Below are 25,066 nucleotides of genomic sequence, written 5' to 3'. Positions count from 1 at the left end.
CCCCTACTTAGTAGGTCCTCGTGGTGGCATGGTTACCCACCTCAATCCGGGTGGCGGAGGACAAGTCTCAGTTGCCTCCACTTCTGAGACCGTCAATCCACACATCTTCTCATGTGGCTCGTTGTACATGACACCGTGGAGACTCACAGCATGTGGAGGCTCATGCTACTCTCCGCGATCAACACACAACTTACCACGCAACCCATTGAGAGCGAGAACTACTAATCGCGACCACAAGGAGGTTACCCCATATGACTCTACCCTCCCTAGCAACCGGGCCAATTTGGTTGCTTAGGAGACCTGGCTGGAGTCACTCAGCACACCCTGGATTCGAACTCATGACTCCAGGGGTGGTAGTTGGTGTCAATACTTGCTGAGCTACCCAGGCCCCTGCGGTTAGGGTATTTTTAAAATAAATGTTAACCAATGTAGCCTTTAACAACATATTCACCGTATGCGCCAGAGAAACTAGCACGCAGCCATCTTGACAATTTTGTCTTTGATCTTCCGGTCTAGCACTTTCTATATAGATATCTACAGTATGGTGTTGATGTCTCAGTGTAATTAGTTAGCTAAGTGGATTTACAGGTTGTAGAGTTTCCAAAAGTTATCATGAGTATTTAAAAGTGTTCAGGGGATGTCATAACAACTGGAAGCAGACCGTGGAGATTTTAAAACAAGATTCATAAATTCACAAGATCCTACTTTCACACTGTGGACGTACTGATATGACTCTGTACTCATGAAACTCAAAGAGACAACACAAAGTCATTAAAAATATCTCTTTACGACACCTCTGACTATCTTCTCATGTCATTCTTCTTATGTTACAGTTAAGGAGAGCAGATGTTTTTAGTGTTATTCCAGGATGGGGGAAGGGGTGCGGCTATATTTATCCACACACACACACATATACTGTATATATAAAAGTGTACGTTTTATTTTATATGGCGCTTACATTTAAGTCTCTTAAAAATGTGGGGTGAAAAATTAATTTTAAAAAGTACAAATAATTTCCTTTAATGTCATGTACTTGCATGTGTTATAATACGAGATGTCCTGTTTGAAATTTCATGTCAACTAGACATTTTAACAAATTATTAACAAGTTGAAACCCTAAAAAATTAAGCAGAATTACACGTATACTAATGAAACATTTGTATCATGAAAAAGTGCAGTGTGTCATAGCTGTCCAAATGTGATTTGCCATGTCCAGTTTACCTCCGTGTGTGTGTCGGAAAACAAACTTGTACTGTGACAAAAAACACCTCATGAGCATTTTCACATAGTAAAGGGGTGCTGTAGACTCACACCATCAACTCTTGGTGAAAAATACTTTCTGTGCTCTCATACGTAATCCATTTTGATCGACTCTTCTCAGTAGCTTCAATACAAACAGAAAGTTAGATGACAAAATTTGGAAGAGCGGAGCACTGAAAAGGGGTGTGGCTGAATAAGGTGAATAAAAAGCTACAAATAATATATTTTCTGCCTCATTCTCTGAACAAAATCCACATACGATTGGAAAAGGATGTTGTTGTGTACACTTTGTGGGGTGTTGAAGTTTGGAGCAACAAAAATAGTAAACTGTCATGTGAACATTTAGCTTTATGCTAAGCTAAAATGCTATTTCTAGTCTTTACATGCATCTTTTAGCTGGAATGATTATATTATATAATGAATTCTATGAAGAAAATTCACATTAGAGCATAACTTCTTTTCTCTAGTAAGACCTTTGATATTAGGGCAAAGATGTACTACAAACATTTTACTTTTAATGAGAATTTAAATATTGTTTATCTGTAAAAATATCAAAAAATCCTAAAAACAAGATAAATTTACTTGAGTAGCAAAACTGCATAAGATATTAAGGATTTTTTTTTTTTTTTTTTTTCAAATAATGTATTTTTACAGTGAAGTATATTTTCTTACTTTAGTTACTTGTTTATTGTCAAAACAAGTGGAAAAATGGGCCAGTGCTGAAGAAGTAATCCAACGTATTTTATATTATGTTACTGACCTTGAATAATCTAACAGAATATGTAACAAATTACATTTTACAATATGTAATTTGTAATCTGTAGTGGAATACTTTTTAAAAGTAACCTTCCCAACCCTGATTGTGGCATGATACTAGACCTTACAGTATACTACAAAATATATAACACAATACACAAGGGTCCAATTTACACCTGGTATGAACTAAATACTACTGTAAACAGGGTTGATTAAATGTTTAGTGATCCACTCAAACCCCATTCAGAGGTAGTCATAAACACATGACCACATCGCATTTGTAGTGTAAATACTAATGCGTACAGGACAAGGGCGAAACACCTCCTACTCACCTCAGGCCCTGTCCCAAATGAACCCCTTAGCCCTTGCGGCCCTCCTCCGAATCTGTTGAAGCAATGCCAGGTAAAAGTCAATTGTGAAGCTTGTTTCACTGTGGCCTCGACCGAAGGGCATTTTGAAGGCACATAGCGGCCACTTTCAGGACTTCTGAAACCTAAAATGGGACACCTACAGTCTCATGCACTTCACTGTCATCGCAAATTAACAAGTGCACATAAATATGACATGCACATGACATACAAAAATAATGCAAGGATTGAAAAGTGAAGCTCCGTGACGCAACCAAAAGTTGAGGAAATCTTTGCTACAATGCACTTTGATGTAGGCAACTAAAAATTTTAGAGAGACTGATCCAGTTGCGCGTTCAGAAACACAATTCGTTGTATTCCCACTTTCTTTTTTTAAATTGACCCAGCACTTTTCATACCCTAAAAACGAAACTGATGCATTCCTATCCGTCAAACTCAGTCAGAGCTTTCGCTAGTGTGCAAGCACCCTTAATAGTAGGTGCAAATGGCAATGTGTCTCTGCTGACTACTTGGGATTGGATCACTCAAGACAGATGTTACTTGGTCTAATTATTTTATTGTGCTTTCTCTGTATCTCTCACTGTCTAAGGCCAGGTGATCGTGTTCAGGTGACGGATGACTCGAATGAGGATTGGTGGAAGGTGAGTCAAGATTCTCCAACACTAGCTGATTCCTCTCTCACAGATTGACATTCATTGGTTCATGTAGAGAGATTGGACTGCGGCCAGGCGCCATAGTTATTCAGCGAGCTGTGCTGCAGTATTTGATAAGAGCACAGTCATTTCATTAAACATTCATGAGCTTTCTTCTTCTTTCGTGGCAGCCAGACCTTGAGTGCATGCCATCACACGGTTGAATGAATACATGAGACCTGTAGTCACATGAGAGACAGAGCTGCTTAGACACACACACATTATGTTACATAAATATACAAATAGCACATTTACACAGAGTGTGGCATTGTAGGAATATTCTGCGCTCAATACAGTTTAAGCTCTATGTGCAGCATCTCTGACATGCTGTTGATTACCACAGAAAATACATTTGTTTTGAAAGTGTAGCCTTATACTATGTTAACATGAGACTGGTGTAATAGAATCACTTAATAACCTTGTCTCCGTAAAGTTATTTGCAATCTTTCAACTCTTGTCATGACCATGTAAAGCCAGTAACTTTCGCATAGAATACGCAAGGATCCATAAAGCACTGTTTACCAACAGGAATTACATCATGTAACAACAATAGAAGTTTTATGCTCAAAATTATTTACTGTATGCTTTAAACCCTCTGGTACACTTGCCCCATCGTCTTCCTTTATAAGTGAATAACTATAAAGACATACTGTATTTTGTCTGTTTTTATAAACTGACAAATTAAAAGGAAATATTTTCAGAGGTAATTGACAGCATGTCCCAGATCTTAAGTTTAAATTCAGAACAGTGACAGTGTTTCAAGTCATGTTAATTCCAGCCAAGCTTATCCTTATCCTTTAATTTCAAGAAGAGAACCAGTATACTGTTTTAAGATGTGCACAAAAGGATAACTTCTTTAAAAAAGTTGTCTCTCACACTTCTAGTGAAAGCCTTTTTCCTTAAAATCATGATGCATAAAATGATGCATGAGAAATGACAATGTCAATTCATCCTTAAAGGAATAGTTCACCCAAAAATGAAAATTCTCTCATTATTCATTTACCCTAACACCATCCCAGACAAATGAAGATTTTTAGAAGAAGAGCTCTGTCAGGTCCTTATAATATCCAAATAATGTCCAAAAATGATATTTAGGCAGCATAAAAGTAATCCACACGACTCCAGTCTATCAGTGAAAGTCTTCTGAAACAAATCAATATGTTTGTGTACAAAATAAATCAATAATTGAAACGTTATTAACTTTTAAAAGCACTTCCTGCCCGCAGCTCACACAAAGCGTGAATTCGGAAGCGGCGCTTATTTACAACAGAAGAACAAATGTCGTGTGAGAATTATGCCATTTCAAACTGCAACAGGGCCCTGGATGAAAGCACCGATTGTCATGTGTATTTTGTTGGTTCATGTTTTTCATTTTTTTTTATTTTGAATTTGTAGTTCCTGTTTCATGTCATGTGGTTCCCTTGTCATGTGATTTCATGTTTTCCCTCCATGTTCATGTGTCTTGTTTTCATTGGTTTATTGTCTCGTTATCTTGTTTAGAGTTCTCAGTGTTTACTGGCTTTGTCATGTGTTTTCCCATGTTCATGTATTTAAGCCTCATGTTTTCCTTTGTCCATTGTCAGGTATTGTTGAATGTAACTTTGGTTGTGTTTGGTAACGTGTCATGCTAAGTCAAGTCAAGTCCATGTTTATGTTTTGTTCATGTTTGGATTTACGGTTTTGGGATTTCAGGTTTGTAATATATTGCACTTGGGTTCTTCATTCCATCGTCTCATCGTCTTCATCATTGTCAGCACCAGCAGCAACTTTACACCGATTAAGTTAAAAATCTTTTAATTATCGACTTGTTTCTTAAACAAACCTATCTATTAGCTTCAGAAGACATTCATTGATCGACTGGAGTTGTGTGGATTACTTTTATGCTGCCTAAATATGACTTTTGGACCATCATAGTGCTGGCATCCATTTACTTGCATTATAAGGACCTGACAGAGCTCTATCTTCTTCTAAAAATCTTAAATTGTGTTTTACTGAAGAAAGACAGTCATACACATTTGGGATGGCATCAGGGTAAGTGAATAATGAGAGAATTTTAATTTTTGTGTGAACTATTCCTTTAACTATAAAATTAAGCCTAGTTTTCTTTTATTAAAATGACATAAAATGGATAAGAAATATTTAAGATTCCACACAATTTGTAAGTCACTAATCAAATTTGTGACATAACCGTGTTAACTCCTTTTGTACAAAAGGTTAGGTTTTCTGCTTTCATTGAAGCAGAATATGCTCTGTAGAATATTCACAAATCATGCTGGATAACTTAATCATTGTGTTTTGCACAACTTTTCACTCAAACTCACATATATACTGTGGCAAGAAAAAGTATGTGAACCCTTTAGAATTAGCTGGTTTTCTGCATTAAAATGTGATCTTATCTTCATCAAAGTCACTATTATAAACAAAATACATTTTCTTGCCACTGTACATACATACATACATTCACTTATACAAACATACATGGGGATTTGAAATTGTAACACTCTGTTACAATCTGTGTTTTCACTTAAAGGGATAGTTCACCCAAAAATGAAAATCCTCTCATGATTTACTTACCTTTAAGCCATCCCAGATGTGTATGACTTTCCTTCTTCAATGTATCTTCGAATGTATTCTGAAGCAAATCAATAGGTTTGTGTAGAAAGAAATTGATGGGAGCCTGGGTAGCTCAGCGAGTATTGACACTGACTACCACCCGTGGAGTCGCGAGTTCGAATCCAGGGCGTGCTGAGTGACTCCAGCCAGGTCTCCTAAGCAATCAAATTGGCTCGGTTGCTAGGGAGGGTAGAGTCGCATGGGGTAACCTCCTCGTGGTTGTGATTAGTGGTTCTCGCTCTCAATGGGGCGTGTGGTAAGTTGTGTGTGGATCGTGGAGATTAGCATGAGCCTCCACATGCTGTGAGTCTCCATGGTGTCATGCACAACGAGCCACAGTGAGAAGATGCGCAGATTAACCGTCTCAGAAGCGGAGGCAACTGAGACTTGTCCTCCACCACGAGGACCTAATAAGTAGTGGGAATTGGGCATTCCAAATTGGGAGAAAAGAGGATAAAAAAAAAAAAAAGAAACAAATCGATGATTAAAACTTTATTAACTTTAAAAAATGCTTCCTGCCAGCAGTCGACGCATCACGCTGCTGTCGCGTGACATAAGTGTAATGGCGCATTCACACGAGAAGCCGGAAGCACGCGCTTTGTTTACAAAGGAGGAACGAACCTCACACAAGAGTTACGCCAGGTTCACACATCCTCCGTGAGCAGGGCGTGAGCGAGGCGTGATTGGCACTTTTTCGTTTCGATGCCCATATTAACAGATGACACCGTTTATACAGCAAGCGTGAGTCATGAGGTGACGCATCCCAGAAGCGCCCCAGATGCGCCAGTGAGCAGACAGTTTCAGCCCAGCTGCTCTGGGTGCAGTATAACACTGAAATAATCAGGAGATTATTGGAAAGACATAAAAGCAAATCAAAATTATTCAAACCGAACCTATAGTACACTACAATTTATATTTCTGCATGCAAGTAAACTCAATAAAATAAATTAATAAAGGAAAGAATTAATAAACTGCTGGACCTTCTGCCATTCTGTGTATATAGGTGTACAGTATAGACACAACATTAACCAATCACAACCAAGTGTGCTAATAAAGATGAAGTGCACGTGACAGCCCGCTGTTGTCCTTGAAGCAGCAATAGCCTCAGCTTATTATGACCTTATTAAAGAAAAAACCTGGCATAGGACCCCATAGATAACTTTATTTTCTGTGCAGAGACGCTGCTGTTTCTCGCGGAAGAGACGCGGCCAATGTGAATGTCCAACACGACCGCCCCGCTTTTGCGCTGCTCGCGCCTCACTCACGCCACACCACACGGAGGATGTGTGAACCCGGATTACTTTAATGCTGCCTAAATATGACTTTTGGACTGTCACACAGCCTGATGGCACCCATTCACTTGCATTGTATGGAGAAACTGAGCTGAAATGTGCTTATAAAAATCTTATTTTCTGTTCTGCTGAAGAAGGAAAGTCATACACATCTGGGATGGCTTAAAGGTGAGTAAATCATGAGAGAATTGCACATAGTTGAGCCAAATCCATCTGCCACAAGAAAGATCATAGTCCAAGCGATTCGATTACGATAATAACTCCATTTTGACTAAATGTGTAGTTACGGTGTTTTGCCTTTGTAGAGCAGTACAGTAAAAAGAAAAGTGTGCAATAATAAATAGGATTTACTTTAAGCTGAAGTGTGTGATTTCTGCATCAGTTGCACTATACTGTAGTTGACTCTGAATAATAAACTTGTATACGAGAAAGTATTTTAACATCAAAAATATGAAACAGATAGTCAAACCCCAAGCCAGAAATTGACATCAGGCCACTCAAACCAATGGAGCAATTTTTTGAAAGCACCATAGAGTCACAGTATTTACACAGTATTTTCACATCCAAGCATTGCACATTTTACCTTTCAGCATAGAAATAGTGCCAGTCTACATGAGAAGATCAGTTGTGCTGCTTTCATCCTTTTGTTCTTTAATGAGCGGCTGTTATGTTGCTCAGTCACTTTAATTTTTAGATGGATGTTGCTATGGTGACTGACTTGCGTACATGCTTGTGTGTGTGTTGTAGGGTAAATGTCGTGATAAAGTCGGCTTTTTCCCAGCTAACTTTGTGCAAAGAGTCCGTCCTGGAGAGAGGGTGTGGAGGGTGACTCAGAGTTACCATGGCAACAAAGACAAAGGACAGATGACCGTCAAAGAGTTTCAGGTGAATTGACAAATAAACACACACACACACGTACAGAAATACACATGCACACAAAATAGCTCTGTTCAAAAACCTAGTGTGGTGATACCTAGGCAGCATATTAAGGCATGAAGACACACTCCTGATGCAAAGTCTCTTCCAGAAGATAGAAAGCAATACCTTGATTTCGCCAAATTATAAAGCAGCATTGCATATATCCTTCTCAGAGAAGACAATCCATTTTAAATACATCATAAATCAATTTCATTCAATACTCAAAAGTATCCAGAAAAATCTCATTATTGCTAAATTTAATGTTTTACCCAATATATGTGTGTGCTATGTATTTGTATGCTCATTAGAGTATCACATCATAAACTTAGCAACATGCTAACATCAAACTATTGAAATCTATTGTGGGTCGAGTCTCTTAGCATTTAGAAGGTACTGTAGCTGCATATGTAGACAGTACCAAAAACTGTCCCACACTAAAACGTAGGATAGGAAAAGGAGAGTTAAATTAGGGTCGTAACACAACAAAAGTCATTTCTACAACATCTTAAATCGCCATTTAGTGATAGTTATATAGTGGTACATTATGGAGAGAAAATTGCATGCACCTTTGTTTTGCCAAGGCTAAATTCATAGCTAGCATTTTTTTTATTCTATACTACAGGAATTGTAGCTCAACTGTTAGAACATGGCACTAACAACGCCAAGATCATGGATTTGATTCCCGGGGCATACACAAACTGATGAAATGCATACCTTAAAGATGCACTTAGGCTAAGTCCAGACTGCCACTAAAAATCAGATTTTTTTGCATATCCAGATTGTATCCAGATGAGTTTTGATAGTCTGTACAGCAAACAAAAACCACATGAAATCTGATTTTTCCGAATCTGATTCAAACCACATCGGGAGGTGGTTTCAAATGCGATTGAAATCTGATTTTTTCAGATGCTTCTCAGTCCGGACACTCTGGCTGCTCAAATCGGATTTCAAATGGTCTTTTGCGACACACAACGATGACGTCACAAATTGGTGACGGAAATGCCGGAAGTATTCATAAGCCGGCCGTGACTGCAGCACGGAACATCACAATATTTACCAGTCTCCTCCGTCACACAAGAAAAACTCAGCGACGGAGGAGACTGGTAAATATTTTGATGTTCCGTTCTGCACTGCAACTGGACAGGGCGCTTATTTGGAGAGCGAGATGATGCACCTCTATTTTTCCCACATCTGTTTTGAAAGCATCATCACGTGGGTACACCTATGTCATTTTCAAAGCAACCCATGCAGATAGGTTGGTTATGTCTGAATGCGCAAAACTGATTTGATCACTTTCAATTAATAGTGCGGACAGTCTGCCTGAAAAGAGAAAAAATCCGATTTGCCTGCAGTCTGAACATAGCCTTAGTAATTTTTAACTCCTAAAGACATTAATTGTAGTTTTGCAATATATGTAGGAAATCATGAGCACTCACATGAGATGAAGACTCATATCAGTAACCTTATAAAAGCTGTTTTATTCTACATGGAGAGGGTCCGCACATGGGGGCTGCCATGTTAGAATCACATGACCAGCCGAATACTACTGGCTTAATCTCAGTAACCGTCCTGTAATTTGACACTTTCACTCATTGATTAAAGTAATCGTGACTGACTGTGAATACTACATTTCTACAATGGCATCAGTAACTGAAAACTATTGATTTTAAATGATGCTGCATCCAAGCCACTAGGTGTCAGTGTAAGTCCAAGATGACACAAAGACAAAAGTTACTGAATGCACCTTTAAATGCACTGTATGTCTCTTTGGATAAAAGCATCTGCCAAATGCATAAATGTAAATGGTAAATGTAAATGCACTTCTTGTATAATTTGTCAAAACTACAGCTTGATTCGAAATGCTGTACAATAGAAAATATTATTTTCACAAGTGATATTTAACATGATTTTTCTATTTTTGCTTCACACATAACATCTCATAACAAGCATGGTCTGCACTGACACTCTTTGGTCAATAAGTAGGGCCTACATTAACTTAAATAACTGTGTTACAAATATTTTTAGAAGTATTTTTCATCTTGTTTTTTAGGAAATTTATAAAGATAAATTTATTCGAGAAGCAAAATAACATAAGATGTGTTGCCTTGATTTCAGAAAAAAAATCGAACAAAATTTTGTAACGTTTATGCTTATAACAAGAAAAAACTATTTGCCATGGGGTAAGCTTTTTGTGTTTTTAATTTTTCTTATCCTTTTGGCAAATAGTTCTACTTCCTTGGCTCTTGAAAGGCAAAGAGCACTACTGAGTGGAACACCTTCATGTTTCCCTTCTTGCAGAGAACCTACTGCAAAAGCTGTCACCTTGTGGCGTGTTGATGACGTGGCCGCCTATAAATACCCATCGCGCTCGTCATCACTTCCTCTTTCATCTTCTCACCTAATGCTGAGAACCTGCATGGGTCTGAATGCAGCTATTAAAGGGTCATGAAACCCCCCTATTTCAGTCCCAATGTTTTGCACCTCAGACTGAAAAAAGACTGTCGAAAATGGGTGGGAAAATATGTAAATACGTGGGCAGGTATCAGGGCTGTTTCTAGCAGTAAGTGGTATAAGTGGCCGCTTAGGTCTCCTGAGCCACCAGGGGGCCCTGCAAAGCAAAGTAGTTTTTTGCTTCAAGTAGGATTTTGCATAGGGCTCCCGTATGCTAAGAAAAGGCCCTGGCGGGTATTGTGGGCGGGAAGAGGGAAAACGGGAGGGGGACAAGAGCTACTTCCAAAAACACACAAACAGAGATGGCTGAACCTCACATTATGAGTGGAGATGAAAACAAAATAGTTTGGGGCTGTATATTAATCATGGGACAAAAGTGTTAAGCGTAAAGACGATAGAACAGTTTGCAGATCTGCCAAATGCAGATCTGGATGTTTTGTTCAAACTTTTGAGAATGAAGTGAGAACAGCACTCAGAGCAGACATTACCATCAAAACCAGCACTTAATTTGTAGATATTTATTACAAGGAGTGTTTCATGTTTAATAAAAGTTCAACTCTATTGACAGTATTTGTGGCATAATGTTTATTACCACAGAAAGTAGTTTCCACTCATCCATCCATTTCTAAAGAAAATTATTTTCATGCATTAAGGCACATACAATGAAAGTAAATGGGTCTGATACACAAAATATATACACACTGTTTTTAAAAGTATAGCCACAATACTTAAGCATAATGCGTGTTATCATGACTCTAGTGTGATAAAATTCCTTACTTACCTTGTCTGTATCAAGTTATTCAGTATTTAAACTATATTGTCAGGACGACGTAACGCCAGATAACCATGTTGGCATCAATCATGGGAACTTGATGTAAAATAGACCAAAAATAGAGTTGACATGACATTGAGTTTTCGGTTTTAATCGTCTTCTGTTTTTTAACAAGCCGTTGTGTTATCCTGTTTATGATCAGATGCACAGCAAGAAGCCGCTTTTGGCACTGTCCGTCCAACAAACATGCTTGCTTCGGTGAGGTTCTGGACTGTGGTCCATTCTGATGAGTGATTTCAATCTTATCATGTCCATGATCCGACACACGGAGAATAAGCGATGGAATCAGTTCTAAATATATAAATATATTTAAGTAATAAATATATAAAAAGCCTAAATACTATATTTCTATATATATATATATATATATATATATATAAACTCAGCAAAAAAAAGAAATGTCCTCTCACTTTCAACTGCTTTTATTTTCAGCAAATTTAACGTGTAAATATTTGTATGAACATAAAAAGATTCAACAACTAAGACATAAACTGAACAAGTTTCACAGACATGTGACTAACAGAAATGGAATAATGTGTCCCTGAACAAAGGGGGGGTCAAAATCAAAAGTAACAGTCAGTATCTGGTGTGGCCACCAGCTGCATTAAGTACTGCAGTGCATCATCCTCCTCATGGACTGCACCAGATTTGCCAGTTCTTGCTGTGAGATGTTACCCCACTCTTCCACCAAGGCACTTGCAAGTTCCCGGACATTTCTGGGGGGTATGGCCCTAGCCCTCACCCTCCGATCCAACAGGTCCTAGATGTGCTCAATGGGATTGAGATCTGGGCTCTTCGCTGGCCATGACAGAACACTGACATTCCTGTCTTGCAGGAAATCACGCACAGAACGAGCAGTATGGCTGGTGGCATTGTCATGCTGGAGGGTCATGTCAGGATGAGCCTGCAGGAAGGGAACCACACGAGGGAGGAGGATGTCTTCCCTGTAACGCACAGTGTTGAGATTGCCTGCAGTGACAACAAGCACAGTCCGATGAGGCTGTGACACACTACCCCAGACCATGATGGAAACTCCACCTCCAAATCGATCCCGCTCGGTGTAACGTTCATTCCTTCGACGATAAACGCGAGTCCAACCATCACCCCTGGTGAGACAAAACCGCGACTCATCAGTGAAGAGCACTTTCTGCCAGTTCTGTCTGGGCCAGTGAAGGTGGGTTTGTGCCCACAGATGATGTTGTTGCCGGTGATGTCTGGTAAGGACCTGCCTTACAACAGGCCTACAAGCCCTCAGTCCAGCCTCTCTCAGCCTATTGCGGACAGTCTGAACACTGATGGAGGGATTGTGCATTCCTGGTGTAACTCGGGCAGTTGTTGTTGCCATCCTGTACCTGTCCCTCAGGTGTGATGTTCGGATGTACCGATCCTGTGCAGGTGTTGTTACACGTGGTCTGCCACTGTGAGGACAATCAGCTGTCCTTCCTGTCTCCCTGTAGTGCTGTCTTAGGCGTCTCACAGTACGGACATTGCAGTTTATTGTACTGGCCACATCTGCAGTCCTCAAGCCTCCATGCAGCATGCCTAAGGCACGTTCACGCAGATGAGCAGGGACCCTGGGCATCTTTCTTTTGGTGTTTTTCAGAGTCAGTAGAAAGGTCTCTTTAGTGTCCTCAGTTTTTATAACTGTGACCTTAATTGCCTACCGTCTGTAAGCTGTTAGTGTCTTAACGACCGTTCCACAGGTGCATGTTCATTAATTGTTTATGGTTCATTGAACAAGCATGAAAACATTGTTTAAACCCTTTACAATAAAGATCTGTAAAGTTATTTGGATTTTTACAAATGTATCTTTAAAATACAGTGTCCTGAAAAAGGAAGTTTCTTTTTTGCTGAGTTTATATATATTATCAAAGGTGGATTTTTTTTTTATTAAAAAGAAAAATGTATCGTGGCTGGTAACGTGCATTTAAAAGGCTAGAAATAGCATTTTAGCTTAGCATAAAGCTAAATGTTCACATTACAATGTTAACTACAAGGTTAACTCTTTCTACTTCTCCTTACTTTAAAACTACCCACAGATTTCTTCTGTATGTGGATTCTCTATTAGGCTCTCAAAAGGAAAGTTCCTAAATGATGTCATATCCACCTTTTCATTCAGTGTAAAAGCGCCCTCTGTCTGCTCGTATGAATGTAACATATTATAAGAAAGTGTTTCACGTTCAAACGTTCCACAGATCGCATCATTTATACGAATTTTTTCCCCAACTGAATAGACTGCATTTTATTGTAATTTGTTTCATTTAATATTTAAAGTAATCTCTTCAGTAATAAAAATACTTTTTGAATGTAACTGTATTATGATTACCAATGATTTAAATTGTAACTGTAGTGGAATACAGTTACTAAGATTTAAAATTTTAAATACGTAATCCTGTTACATGTACTCTGTTACTTCCCAACCCTGGCTGTATCCCTGCAATTTTGTGGATAACGGTTTTTCCTAGCAAAACTGTGTTTTCTGTCCTGGGTAAGCATGGTCTTCCTAAACCGCCCAATGCAACCTGTCCCCAGTGAAGACACACAAAAAATACATATTAATTTCAGTGTCTTAGCAACGGTGTACTGGTTATTCCAGTCGTGTACCCCACTCCCCACCTTTAAGTGAGCCTCATTTTAGGATGTCAGCTTGGTATTTGCTGTACCAGGTGATGTCACAACTGTTGTCCAAGCTGCCTAGACATCGAACATCTTAAGGAGGCTTTGGAAGACTTGTGCATTCACTTCAGCATGATGCCCCTAGGAATGCAACCCACTCGCTGGGTTAGGTGTTGAGAGCAACAGATTGTTTAATACTGTGATCGCTGACAGTGGCACGAAGAGAACAGCTTCAGCCTCTGCTCCTCTCCTCAAATGTAAATAATCCAAATATAACTTTGCTTGTTGATGAATTGACTGCAAGAATTAGGAAAATTCACAAGCTTTTGGTGAGACTGCAACCTCCACCAGCCAGTTCTGCAATCTCAGAATCGGGCAGTGAAGAGACGGATGCTCTGTCTCTCTCAAAGCCCAATCTGATATCATTTACAGGAGCACATGACATGAACTTCGTCTCCATGGCAGCTACAGACACGCTGTTCACAATGGAGCAATCACTTACAGATTTGGAACTAATGGAGATTATGTGCAGCCAGCCCTTGTCCCCTTGTAGAGCGAATTCATTTTTGTACTTCCATACTTGGGCGACTGGCTTTTGTGCGCAAACAGACCACAACAGTTAAAGAATTTGCAGCACCTCTTAACTTATGTCACAAATTTGGGACTTACAATCAACCACACCAAATGCCAGTTTACTTCTCTGCTGTTTATCCAGTTTATCAGGGTTCAGTTAAAGTCTCGCAGTATGACAGCTTTTGTCATGATGGTCAAGGTGCAAAGTATTTTAAGCAGTATTATCCGAGTGAAGCCAGGCTAGCATGTCTGGTACCTCATTTTATTGTGTCTAGGGGGCATGTTTGCCACAGCAACACCAGTGGTCAAGCTAGGTATGTTACATTTATGCCCTTTTCAGCATTGGCTAAGGGAAAGGTGCAGGAACTCAGAGGCATGCATTAGTGAGAGTGGCATGGGTGGTGTCGCAATCTTTAGACCCCTGACACAGCACGGAATTTCTCCTCTAGGGGGTTCCCGTGGGACCACCCCCTGCGAGGAGAGAGACTGTGACCACGGATTCCTGCTGGTAAGGCTGGGAAGGTGTCTGGAGGCAACTATGCATGAGAGGAACGTGGAGAGACAACCTTTGGTCCCAACATATCAATTATCTTGAGTTGAAGGCGGTTTCGTTACCACTGAGACATTTCTCATATCTATTGGAAAATAAAAATGTGTTGGTACAGTCCGACAATATATCTGTGGTTTTCCACCTCAATCACCAGAGAGGCACAAGATCAGTAAGGCTTTTTCAGGCTGCACGTGAACTATGGCTTTAGGCAGATGCTCACCTTCTCTCTTAAAGAGCAGAGCACATACCATGGCACGCAAACTGTGTGGCACACACGTTATCTCGGGGCATTCCTCTGCCAGGAGAGTGGAGATACCTACAGAATGGCGGACATGGATCTATTTGCAAGCAGTCTGTCAATGCACTGTCCAAAATGGTTCTCGCTGAACAGGAAGTAGGTTCGCAAGGGAAGGATGTGATAGCATACAGCTGGCTGAACAGTATCCCATATATGTTTCTTCCATTTCCGTATATACGGATGGTTCTGAGCCACATTCAAATAGTGAACCAACCATTGTTATTAATCGCCTCGTGTTGGCCGAGAAGACTGTGTTTTGACTCTTAATGGGTTCATCATTTAAAAAACCAATCAGGTGGGATATCCTAACCCAAATGAACAGCAGAGCCTGAAGTTGTGTGTCTGGGGGTGACAGCAGCTTTTTGGCCTCTTCACAGGGGGTTATGAACACTATTTTAAATGCTAACACCCGGTCGACAAGCGCTTTGTATCAGAACAGATGGAAGCTCTTTTCTGAGTAGCAAGCTGATGATCAATTAATTCCCAAAACTTGTTCTATATTAGACATTTCAGAGTTCCTGCAGAGTTTACTTACATTGGGCTGATCGCACTCCACGATCAAAGTATATGTGGCTGCATTGTGTAGATGAGCATAAACTGATTAGCATTCTGAAAAGGGGTCAGTCATTTAAATTACGTTTAAAGAGTCACGATCCTGCAATGGGACCTTAACGTCATTCTTTTTTTTTTTTGCATGCCACATTCCCAATGAAAAGCATTGCCAGCACTAACCAGCATAAACCAGCCTAGACCAGCATGGGAAATGCATGCTGGTTAAGCTGGACTTTTCAGCAGGGTGGTAACCACAAGATGCAGGATGCGGCTTTACAGGGTACACAGCTCACATTTGTATGGCAGTGACTTGGAATTCTCAGTGTATGTTTTCACGATTCAATAGGCTGAATGTGGTCTCTACACCAGACATTTGTTCCACAATAGTGCTGGGAAACCAGACACACTCATGATAGAAATTATGAGTCATCAGTTACTGCCATCACTGAGCTATTCTTATTGTATACTGCTATGGGTTTTTATTTAAGTTTTAGGAACCTTATAAATGTTTTCTGTTTTTTTTTTTTTTTTTTTTTTTTTATCAAATAAAAATAAAATATATTGTTAATGCATATCTGCACTCCTGGTTGGGTACTAATTCTGTACAATCACAACAAAGTTCAATAATGAAGCTCTCTTTGGTGACTGATTGTTGACATAAAACTTGATTGAACCAGGTCAAATTCTCATCATAATGAGAAAGACTTTGTATAATACTCGACATTGCAATCCTGCTAGTCACTATAGGAACGGGCCCTCATGACTGATTTGTTATTCATCTTACACTCAATTGTGCTTTCTGGCAGTCTGCAGCAAAGTAAATAGAATGCTGGGTAAGTATGTAACCGTGATTCTAAGACTGGGACTGGCGGGAGACTGCCAGAGCCTCAGATCACTCGGGTCAGCGAGAAGACTTTGGAGGAAGTGATGATGAGAGTGACAGGCATTTATAGGCGGCCACGTGTTTAACAGTTTATAAAGTGACAGCTTTTGGTGTAGGTTTTAGGCAAGAAGGGAGACATGAAGGTTTTCCACTCAGTAGCTCTCTGGCGGTCTTCTGACAGTCATAGAACCATGGTTACATATGTTACCAGCATATTTTCTTGTTTTATGCATAAACCCCACCAAACATTATTAGATTTATCTTAAAGCAAGTCTTAACACCACCTGTATCAAATTTTATACTGTTTTCTAAAGCCCGTGCATCATTAACATAATTTCAATTGTTGTCTGCACTGTACTAGATGACTGCTGCCACCTAGTGGACGTTTCTGAGCATTTCTTGATGGGGAAAATTATATACAGTTGTGCTCAAAAGTTTGCATACCATTGGAGAATTGTTAATATATGTACCATTTTTAAAGAAAACATGAGTGAGCAGGCAAAACACATTTCTTTTATTTCTTATGGGATTCATATTCAACTGTAGGTTATAACAGAATGGCACAATCATAAAACAAAACATGGCAACAAAGAAAAAAATGAAAGTTTGCATACCTTAGTTCTTAATACTGTGTATTGCCCCCTTTAGCATCAATGACAGCATGCAGTCTTTTGTAATAGTTGTCTATGAGGCCCCAAATTCTTGCAGGTGGTATAGCTGCCCATTCATCTTGGCAAAATGCCTCCAGGTCATGCAAAGTCTTTGATCGTCTTGCATGAACCGCATGTTTGAGATCTCCCCAGAGTTGCTCGATGATATTAAGGTCAGGAGACTGTGTTGGCCACTCCAGAACCTTCACCTTTTTCTGCTGTAACCACTGGAGGGTCAACTTGGCCTTGTGCTTAGGGTCATTGTCGTGCTGGAAAGTCCAAGAGCGTCCCATGCGCAGCTTTCGTGCAGAAGAATGCAAATTGTCTGCCAGTATTTTCTGATAACATGCTGCATTCATCTTGCCATCAATTTTCACAAGATTCCCCATGCCTTTAGAGCTCACACCCCCCCAAAACATCAGTGAGCCACCACCATGCTTCACAGTGGGGATGGTATTCTTTTCACTATAGGCCTTGTTGACCCCTCTCCAAACATAGCGCTTATGGTTGTGACCATAAAGCTCTATTTTGGTCTCATCACTCCAAATTACAGTGTGCCAGAATCTGTGAGGTGTGTCAAGTTGTTGTCGGGCATATTGTAACCGGGCTTTTATGTGCCATTGGTGCAGTAAAGGCTTCTTTCTGGCAACTCCACCATGCAGCTCATTTCTGTTCAAGTATTGTCATATTGTGCTCCTTGAAACAACCACACCGTCTTTTTCCAGAGCAGCCTGTATTTCTCCTGAGGTTACCTGTGGGTTTTTCCTTTGTATACTGGACAATTCTTCTGGCAGTTATGGCTGAAGTCTTTCTTGGTCTACCTGACCTTGGCTTGGTATCAAGAGATCCCCAAATTTTCCACTTCTTAATAAGTGATTTAACAGTACTGACTGGCATTTTCAAAGCTTTGGATATCTTTTTATATCCTTTTCCATCTTTATAAAGTTCCATTACCTTGTTACGCAGGTCTTTTGACAGTTCTTTTCTGCTCCCCATTGCTCAATATCTAGCCTGCTCAGTGCATCCACATGAGAGCTAACAAACACATTGACTATTTATACACAGACACTAATTGCAATTTAAAAAGCTACAGGTGTGGGAAATTAACCTTTAATTGCCATTTAAACCTGTGTGTGTCACCTTGTGTGTCTGTAACAAGGCCAAACATTTTGATCAGGGCCATTTGGGTGATTCTGAACTTTTGAGCACAACTGTATGTATATATATATATATATATATATATATATATATGTATACACACACACTACCGGTCAAAAGTTTAGGGTCACTTACTCATTCTTTATTATTTTTCACATTTTAGAATAATAGTAAAGTTATCAAAACTATGGAAGAACAGAAATGGAACTATAGGAATTATATTGTTTCTAAAAAAAATCCAAAATAAATAAAAAACTATGTCATATTTTAGCATGTTCAAAGTAGTCACCCTTTGTCTAGAATTTGCAGACATGTACTCTTGACATTTTCTCAACCAACTTCTTGAGGTATCACCCTGAGATGCTTTTTAAACAGTATTGAAGGAGTTCCCATCTATGTTGGGCACTTATTGGCTGCTTTTCTTAATTATTCGGTCCAAGTCATCCATTTAAAATAATTTTTTGTTTTAAATAAAATTTTTGTTTTGTAATTAAATAAATTAATATGGTGGCACAATTATATTTTTGTCTAAAAAACTCATTTCAAACATTTAAGCTTACGCCTTCAGATCAAAAGATTTTTAAAATCATGAGAAACATTTCAGTCAAGTGACCCCAAACTTTTGAACGGCAGTATATATATATACACACACACACACACACACACATATATATATATTAAAAAATGTCCACTTTTGTATTGCATGCACTCATTTTTTTTAATATATATATATGAAATCTTTGCTGATTTTAATAAAGTAAAAGTGACAGTAATGATTATATTGTTACTGATATTTTAAAATGAGTATTTGCTGAATATAAGCAACTTGTGTTTGGTCAAAATGTTGAATATTATTTTATTGAAAACCCCCTTTGGAATCAAAGTATCAAATATGATACAGCAGGCTTATGATGTATATATCTCAATCACCATTCCATTCATGCCAACCACAAAAATAAAAAAAAAATAAAAAAAAACAGAGCTTTGAAAATTCTGACATATGGTTTTTCTAAAATATATTTAAAGTGTGAACTAATATTTCTGTGTATTTTTATATATGCAGCCTGCTCTGTCATTATAAAGATGTCATTATTTTACATTACAAGCTATTATAATGTCATCTTACCATAAGTTCTTGAGACCCAGTGAAAAAAGTTTTACAGTTTCTTTTTTAAATGTGAATATAGTCGTCATTTTTATTTGTATAGCACCTTTCAGAACACACATTGTTTCAATGCAGCATTACAGAAAATCATGCATTAACAGAATATGAAACTGTAATATCTATAAAGTCTTAGAGTCATCACTGTGTAATTTGATTAAATATGATTGTATATTGTGTATAAAAAGAAATAATTAAATAATAATTGTATTTAGAACCCCAGTGAGCAAGCAGAAGGTGACTGTGGCAAGGAACACAAAACTCCATAAGATTTTGGTTAATGGAGAAAAATAACCTTGGGAGAGACCAGACTCACTGTGGGGGCCAGTTCCCCTCTGACTAAACAACATGAATATAATGCCAATATTACTTATGTATAGTGCAAGTCATGGTTTAAAATGATTAAACTTAGTAAGTGTTAAGGGTCAGTGTTTAAAATAAAGATGCTTTATGAATTGTAAGATTAATGACTAATGTCTTTGAAGTTCTTCCTGGATTAACTGTATATAGTGAATGTAGTGTTTGGTGCACACAATACATATGATAAAAATTGTTTATTGAAAAAAGAATATTTTATTCCTATAGTATTTGATGTGCTGAATTGAACTGTGATACGTTTAAATCCATATTTATAGACCAAGGAGAGGAAGTTGTCATGGCCAAACTCTCAAACATTTGGTATCTCTGAAAAGCCCAGGGAGTCCTCTGATAATACCTCAAGATTTACTCACTGTAGCATGTATCGGACTAAGAAAAACTTATATAACAATTGTCCTAATTTTTTTTTTTTTTTTTTTTGCAGTGTAAAAGTTAATCATTTTCACATAATAAATATTGAAATACATTAGCTTTCTGTTTATTTTTAGATTGTCATAGTTTTAAAAATAATTATATATTTTAAGATTCAAAATCTGTGTCTTAGACAAGGGTAAAACTATCAAATCTATACCTAAAAGGCATTTGAAAAGTAGCAGAAATAAATTATGAAGACATTGTAAAAAAAAATCCCAAGGCAGTTTTAATGTGCCCTTCAAATGAAATCAACCCGTGACATAAAAGTGCCAGAAGTTGAAAAAAATGTATGTTATGTTTTCTCTCTCAAACAGATCTGTGTTGGTAAAGGAGAAGAGAATGATGGTTTCCTGAAGTTGAGCAGTAGTAAGAAGCGTGGTCTGGTTCCCCAAAGGTGTTTGGAGGAGATATGAGGCCTGTTTTTCTACGTCCTGAACGGGAAACGTGAGAGAACATATGGAATGAATCTGCTTCACCGCTCCATGTGTAACACACTGCAACTGATCAAGCATGCGTCCCCGCACACACACGCTTTACCTGTAGAGCACCAGATACTGTCTGACAGAAGGAAAACCTGCGGTGAGACATGCAGGAGATCAGCAGGGAAACAGAAGTTCATGCGACTTTGCATGGCCTGCATTCTGACCTCTGAACACTTACAGATGTAAACAAGAGGACAGCGTGAACCCGAAATGGACAGACAGACAGACAGACAGATAGACATATAGACAGATAGATAGATAGCACCCCCTGTGGTAACACTGAGAATGCAACGCATACTTGCGCTGTATTATGAATTGTGTTCTGACCAGAGTTGGGTTAGTTACTTAAAAAGTAATCTATTACATATTACTAATTATTTCCATAAAATAACTTCCCTAAAATTGTAATTAGATTACTTTACTAATTACTTGGTTGCAAAAGTAAACACATTAAAAATCACTTTACTTTTAAGTTACTTTCTAAAACACTTTTCAGATAAGTTTGTTTACTAAATAATGTCTAAAACAATTAAAAATAATTTGAAAGAAAATTAAAATAATTATATAATAATGTCTATAATCATTTATATATTACACATCTTTCATCTGTCACAGAAATGCAAACAGATGAACATAGTTCATGTTTTAAATGTATTCTACATAAATAATACTATTTAGAACTATTAGAATACTATTTAGAAATATCTGTAACCCAAGTAAATGTAATTCAAAGTAATCTGATAATGTACTTAAATGCAATCTGATTACAAGAATTTAAAGTGTAATGCGTTACACAATGTTTTGACTAAAAAAGTAATTAGATTACAGTAAATAATTACTTTGTAATCAGATTACACCCAACTCTGGTTCTGGCACATTTTGGAATGCAGTGGCGTGTGAAATCGAGCTTGCGTTGCTAGAAGCATTTGCATTGATGTACTGGTGTAGAGTATGTTTCTGACCCTAGAGTCACTGTATGGATTGTTTGGTTGCATTGTGTTCTACATAATTAAAAAACAATAAAAACAGAAAAGCATGCAGTAGTTTGATGAATGAAAAGCTTGTGTGGACTATTGTCTTTATACTATAATGAAGCAATGCAAAACTTCTCTTTTTATTCTACATTTTTTCATTATGAAAAACATAGTGATTATGAATACATTATTCATAGTGTATTCAAAAATAATTGTCTTCCTTTTCATTTTTTTCACTTGATTATTCTCTCTTTCTCGCACACACACTTCTCTGTCTCAAGCTCTGTCTAATAATAAGCACAGTAAGGCACTTGTCCAGTTGTGTTCAGTGTAATGATGGGAGCAGAGTGAGATGACACTATTTAGGAGGCTGTTTTGAGTGTTGTTGACATCTCCTCTCAACACTCAGCACAAAGCACATGCCTTATGTCAAGAGTATGAGATATAGATGAACTTAACATGCACTACAATGAGAAACCTCAAACACACACAGCAAATATGTAGCAAGCATCTGAATAATCGTTTTTATTTACTAGATATTCTGTGTTTCATGTGTGCATGTCTTATTTAACTGTTTATGTCCATTATTTTGTGTGAATTGTCAATAGTATTGCTATTTATATAGCAGTTTAATCTGCTTTGAACTGGCAATAATGATTTGATGTTTTTCTTTAGATGATAATATCAGTTTGACTTGTTAAAATGATAAGATCATTGAGATATGAACCAAAATCACTGTGGCGTTGGAGGAATTTATTTATTTGTCTGTTTTATTCTATTATTTATTGTTCAATCAAAAAATAAGCTCTGCCAGAGCACCATATCATGTATAAGCTTGGAAAGTGTAAAAAATAAAGTTTTACATGTATAGTTCATGTTTGATGTGCTACAGCACTCAAGAAAAAAACTTCTAAATGGTTTATTGGGTTGGTACATAAGTTACCCCATAAGATTAAATATGTATTGACATTTGATATGTCACTGATATGTCAGTGTCACTAATAATTGTGTCTTATGATGAAATTGAGAATTTTATGTTATATATTTCAATATATTGCTGACTGAAATTTGTGATGTAAAACACTGTACATCTTTGATGAAGCACTAAAACTCGGCATGTACTGTAGTCTGGGTTGATGTTTGAAAGAAGCAGTGACAATAAGTTTACTCTGTAATGCTGGACACACTGCATATAGAGAAATGGGGATGTGTTTTTGTACTACTGTGGACTGTTGCTGCTGTAATTTCTTGTTTAGTCATGGGGTATATTGGAGTATGGTTGGGTTTCAACCTTTTAACAAATACAAATCAAGCACTCGCAACCACAAAAAGCTATTTTTTTCTGTATGCATGAAAAATGATCAAATCTACTGATCACACTTTAATAAAAAAAAAAAACATTTTAAAGTTGCAACTTCACTCCCAATGCTGTCAACTTTGTTGTCAATCAGTATGTTCAGTTATTCCGCCCTGTTTGTCACTAAGTACTCAGCGTTGCACTGGGTTCTTCCCTGTCCAGTGGCAATAAGCAAATTTGGAGTTGTTAACACATAGAGAAGAATTCTCAATTGTCTTCTAACAGTGGAGGTAAATAACCACAGTTCAGTTTCATGTTGAAAACTTCGATGCTGTGTCAGTAACTGACTCTGTGGGAGCTCCTCTTAGGGGTGGTGGCCTTGAAACCCTATTTGCCAATTTGATCGGCAGGTGATGCTTGGCTTTCTGCCCTATGCTTGCATCATTGCGGGCATATAAGCTAAAGCCCACCCTGACAGCACACATACATCAGATGTCTATTTGATGTGTGTTTACATTTGGAAGACACATTTATACATGGTTTGCTCATCTGCAATACGTCTATAAGATATGTCAATAAGTATATCTTCAATGTCAATAAGACATTCAGCAGATCTCTTTGACACATTTATAATTTAGAATGTTTGTAAATTTGATCTTTTTAAGATGTTTAGCAGATGTTAATCAGATTGTGATGCTTTCCAGATGAAAAGATCTAAAACAGACATCTCAGAGATGTACATGTGGTATCTAGGCAGCTCAACACCATCTGAATTTTACACTTTCAGGGTCACGTAGTCATCTCTCCTGCTCTGGAACCCTAAACCAACGATTTGTGGTTCTAATCGGCACTAAGTCAGTGAGTAGACTCCCTCTCCCTGCATGCTTCAGCAAAGAAGTGTATCCTTAAAAACACATCCATGTTTGCAAGTTTGTTTACATTGGGAGTGAATTAAACAAACTAAATGAGCCATTTGCTAAAGCATCTTTTTTTGTGAGAGATACATCCCTCTGTCCGATGGCCACGAGTGCTGTCTGTAATACTCGGGCCGAGCTCACGCTGAAGCAGGGGCATTTTGGGGGCCCTAAGCACATTTAAGGCCCCCTACCTACAGGTACACCTAAGCAAACACACCCAACATCAAGCAAGATGGCATGCTTAAACTGTGCAAATAAACGTCAATTTATTCACACATATAAAGCTTAAAAATGCAAAAATATATCAACTGTAGGTTATTAGCACAGGTATAACTGCTTCAAAAGTTTAAAAAAAATGGAGAATATATATATATATATATATAAACTCAAAAGAAACGTCCTCTCACTTTCAACTGCTTTTATTTTCAGCAAATTTAACATGTGTAAATATTTGTATGAACATAAAAAGATTCAACAACTAAGACATAAACTGAACAAGTTTCACAGACATGTGACTAACAGAAATGGAATAATGTGTCCCTGAACAAAAGAGGGGTCAAAATCAAAAGTAACAGTCAGTATCTGGTGTGGCCACCAGCTGCATTAAGTACTGCAGTGCATCTCCTCCTCATGGATTGCACCAGATTTGCCAGTTCTTGCTGTGAGATGTTACCCCACTCTTCCACCAAGGCACTTGCAAGTTCCCGGACATTTCTGGGGGGAATGGCCCTAGCCCTCACCCTCCGATCCAACAGGTCCCAGACATGCTCAATGAGATTGAGATCTGGGCTCTTCGCTGGCCATGACAGAACACTGACATTCCTGTCTTGCAGGAAATCACGCACAGAACGAGCAGTATGGCTGGTGGCATTGTCATGCTGGAGGGTCATGTCAGGATGAGCCTGAAGGAAGGGAACCACATGAGGGAGGAGGATGTCTTCCCTGTAACACACAGCATTGAGATTGCCTGCAATGACAAC

General features: G+C 38.2%; 1 protein-coding gene across 3 annotated transcripts in view; it reads left to right on the top strand.

The window, feature by feature from the left end:
* Positions 1-23,284, top strand: part of LOC127423007 (SH3 and cysteine-rich domain-containing protein 2-like) — a 91,879-nt gene extending 68,595 nt beyond the window's left edge. For 2 of the 3 annotated variants that reach the window (XM_051666975.1, XM_051666974.1), the window contains 3 exons: positions 2,974-3,025; positions 7,729-7,866; positions 20,731-23,284. In XM_051666975.1, the coding sequence (XP_051522935.1) occupies positions 2,974-3,025; positions 7,729-7,866; positions 20,731-20,829 (289 nt within the window). In that variant the 3' untranslated portion in view covers positions 20,830-23,284. Of the gene's footprint in view, positions 1-2,973; positions 3,026-7,728; positions 7,867-10,197; positions 10,571-20,730 lie in introns of those variants that run through there. The other variant, XM_051666977.1, reaches the window with a different exon arrangement.
* Positions 23,285-25,066: the final 1,782 nt, after the last annotated feature.

The sequence above is a fragment of the Myxocyprinus asiaticus genome, chromosome 32 (assembly GCF_019703515.2).
Source record: "Myxocyprinus asiaticus isolate MX2 ecotype Aquarium Trade chromosome 32, UBuf_Myxa_2, whole genome shotgun sequence".
Lineage (NCBI taxonomy): Eukaryota > Metazoa > Chordata > Actinopteri > Cypriniformes > Catostomidae > Myxocyprinus > Myxocyprinus asiaticus.
This window is presented reverse-complemented; position numbering and strand designations above follow the sequence as displayed.